This window comes from Chinchilla lanigera, unplaced genomic scaffold (genome assembly GCF_000276665.1).
Source record: "Chinchilla lanigera isolate Chin_1 unplaced genomic scaffold, ChiLan1.0 scaffold00035, whole genome shotgun sequence".
Lineage (NCBI taxonomy): Eukaryota > Metazoa > Chordata > Mammalia > Rodentia > Chinchillidae > Chinchilla > Chinchilla lanigera.
In genome coordinates this window covers 13,138,261-13,141,000 of record NW_004955436.1, presented here as the reverse complement: position 1 = coordinate 13,141,000, position 2,740 = coordinate 13,138,261, and the positions used below count along the sequence as shown (strand labels likewise).

The following is a 2,740-nucleotide window of genomic DNA, read 5'->3' as shown; positions in this document are numbered from 1 at the left end:
AGCACAAAGGAAGTAAGTAAGTGAAGGATAGTAGTGTGTGACATTTTTAGTAGGTTACAATAAAGCTTCGTAAGGAAAAGAAGAAAGGGACTCAATGGAGAAAGAAGATATTTCCAAGAAGAAAATCAGAACAAAGGGAAAGTCAGGGGATTAAAAAAGGGAGAGAAAAAAATTTCCGTGGGGAGTGGGGTGTCCACAGATACAAAGTAATTAGCAAATGAGAACTTAATATTTGTTCCACCAGTTAATATTTTTGGAGAGATAGCAAAGTGCAAATCTTACTTAACAAGACTGAGCAAGCTGATTTACCCTAACTGGAAGAACAATTTAGTCTTCCTTATTATTCTTCCTTGATTATTAAAAAATTTACTTCATTTGGAAATTTTAGAAGGATCATCGACTTCCTCAGCTCAATTCCTTACATTTATTCTGAGGATAAATTCATGGTTGCTGAACTGTTCTTGAAAACCTGACCACTAAGAATAACTTTAATAGCTTTCTTAAACCATGGGTAAAATAAAGCATAAATCAAAGGATTCATGGCTGAGTTATAATAAGCACACCACACACAAATCTCATAAATATAGGCAGGGGTGATGAAGCCCATAAAAGCATCAATTAATGAATCAATGCTGTACGGTAACCAGGAGATCATAAATGCTACCACCGTGATCCCCAGGGTTTTAGCTGCTTTTCTCTCTCTCTTGGCAACTCTGGCTTTGTAACTTTCCGAGGATGAGTCCCCTTTGTTACTAGTATTTTCAATCTTTTTAGCCTGTTGTCTAGCCACGAGGAAAATATTACTGTATAAAATTATCATAATAAGGGTAGGTATAAAGAAAGACAGAAAATCGATCAACACCCAGTTTTGATTTACAACTACCTGACAACCTCCTACGCAGTTGAGGGCACTGGATAATTCCTCCAGCCCATCGTCGTAGACACCTGTGTAGAACACGGCACCACTGTACACCAGGGGCAGAATCCAGGAGACAGCGATGCAAATGCCTGACACAGACACTGTGAACTTGGTGGGGTAGACCAGAGGGTCGGTAACTGCAATGTACCTGTCAATGGAGATGAAGCACAGGTGGAAGAGAGAAGAGTAGCAAAATGCCACATCACAGCACGTGTGGAAAGTGCAGAAACTGCTCCCAAAATACCAGCAGCTCTCCGCGGACCTGACCATGCTGAAGGGCATCACAGTAACGCCTACGAAGAAGTCAGCGCAGGCAAGAGAGGCGATGAGGAAATTGGTTGGTGAGTGCAGCTGCTTGAAATGGAGGATGGAAATCATGACCAGGAGGTTCCCTAAGACAGCCAGTACAGCCCCAAAGCCAAACACCACATAGAGAAGCACCCGGGGCCCGGGAGAGTAGGGTGTTTTCACACAGGACCCGTTCACGTTCGGGAAGCAGAGCTGCAGAGCCACAGGTGGGGACGAATTGCTGCTCATGATGCTGCTGTTTGCATGTTCAGAAGTTCTGCCTTTGACACTGAAGAGAGCAGAGGGGTGCAATTTTTCAATACTTTTAGGAAAAGAAGTCCACACCAATCCAGCACAATGACTGAAAAAATTAACAGACTTTCATACCAATAAAATTTTTCAAGTTTTCATTTTCATGTAAATTCAAAATGTTTTCTAGAAACATAAAATCCAAAAGACCTCCTATTTTCTACAAGACTAATGGAGACTGGCTTCAAATACTAAGTATCTCAGTTATTCATTTGATAAAGTTCCCTTTCGCTCATAAATATGCTTTTATCTGAGCAAAAGTCACTGCCTTGCGATGCAGTTCTGCAGTCGATGGATCACTTCCTCCGGATTTATGCCTTTACTGCCTAAAGGATGCCACCCATCCAGCTAAATAGAAGCCCGCCACGGGAATGAAATCCCTGTAGTGCAAGGCGTGAACTTGTAAGATTATTTTTAACTCTGATTGTCAGGGAAGCTAATAAACAAAAATAATTCTGTTTTACAATACTTTCAATGACATTTGTGTACCTCAGGTAAAGATTTCTTTTTCTTCCTGTATAGACTAGAATCCCTCCTATGTCTTCCAAAATATACAACCTAACTACCTTACTGGATTTTTATTATGAAGATACAATAGGGTGCAAGCTTTCAAGGCCAACTTGGCTGTTTCTATCCTGTTAAGAAACATATCTGCATCTGCAGTAGCCACCACAAAAAGGAAAGATCAAATGCAGGGCTGGGGGATTGGAGATTGATGAAATGTATTATACAAAATCCTTAAGAAACACAGTGTTTTTAAAATTTTTAATATTTTTTATTAGTACGTGTTTGAGTACTTAATGTTTACATTCCTTTTGGGAAATTGGTACAGTACATAATACATCTTAATTCCTTTTTCTAACCCCTTTTCTTTTCCTTCCTCACCTTTCTCTCTTCATCCCCTTTTTCACTCTCTCTTTTTGGTGCATGATTGCAGTACCTAATGGTTACTTTGCTTGTATTGAGTTGTCACAGGTACATAATACATCTTCATTTCTTTCTTCATCTTCTCACTTTCCCTTCTCTCATTCTTCCCTCTGTCTCTTGATTCCCTTACCCTTTGAGGAACATCTGTCTCCTATTTCCCCTTAAATGCAGCAACAGTGATGAGGCGCCGGCAGGGAGGACATCAGTTCCTCTCTCAGGGAATTGTCACATTGGATACACCTGCAACCTGTCTCCATCCTGTGCCAAATGAACAATGAACTCTGCTTACACAATTGT

At 40.4% G+C, this 2,740-nt stretch overlaps 1 protein-coding gene across 1 annotated transcript; it reads right to left on the bottom strand.

Annotated features, from left to right (window-relative positions):
- Nucleotides 1-424: 424 nt before the first annotated feature.
- Nucleotides 425-1,456, bottom strand: LOC102022737 (trace amine-associated receptor 6). Its single transcript, XM_005389212.1, has one exon. The coding sequence runs from the start codon at nt 1,454-1,456 to the stop codon at nt 425-427; it is 1,032 nt and encodes a 343-aa protein (XP_005389269.1).
- Nucleotides 1,457-2,740: the final 1,284 nt, after the last annotated feature.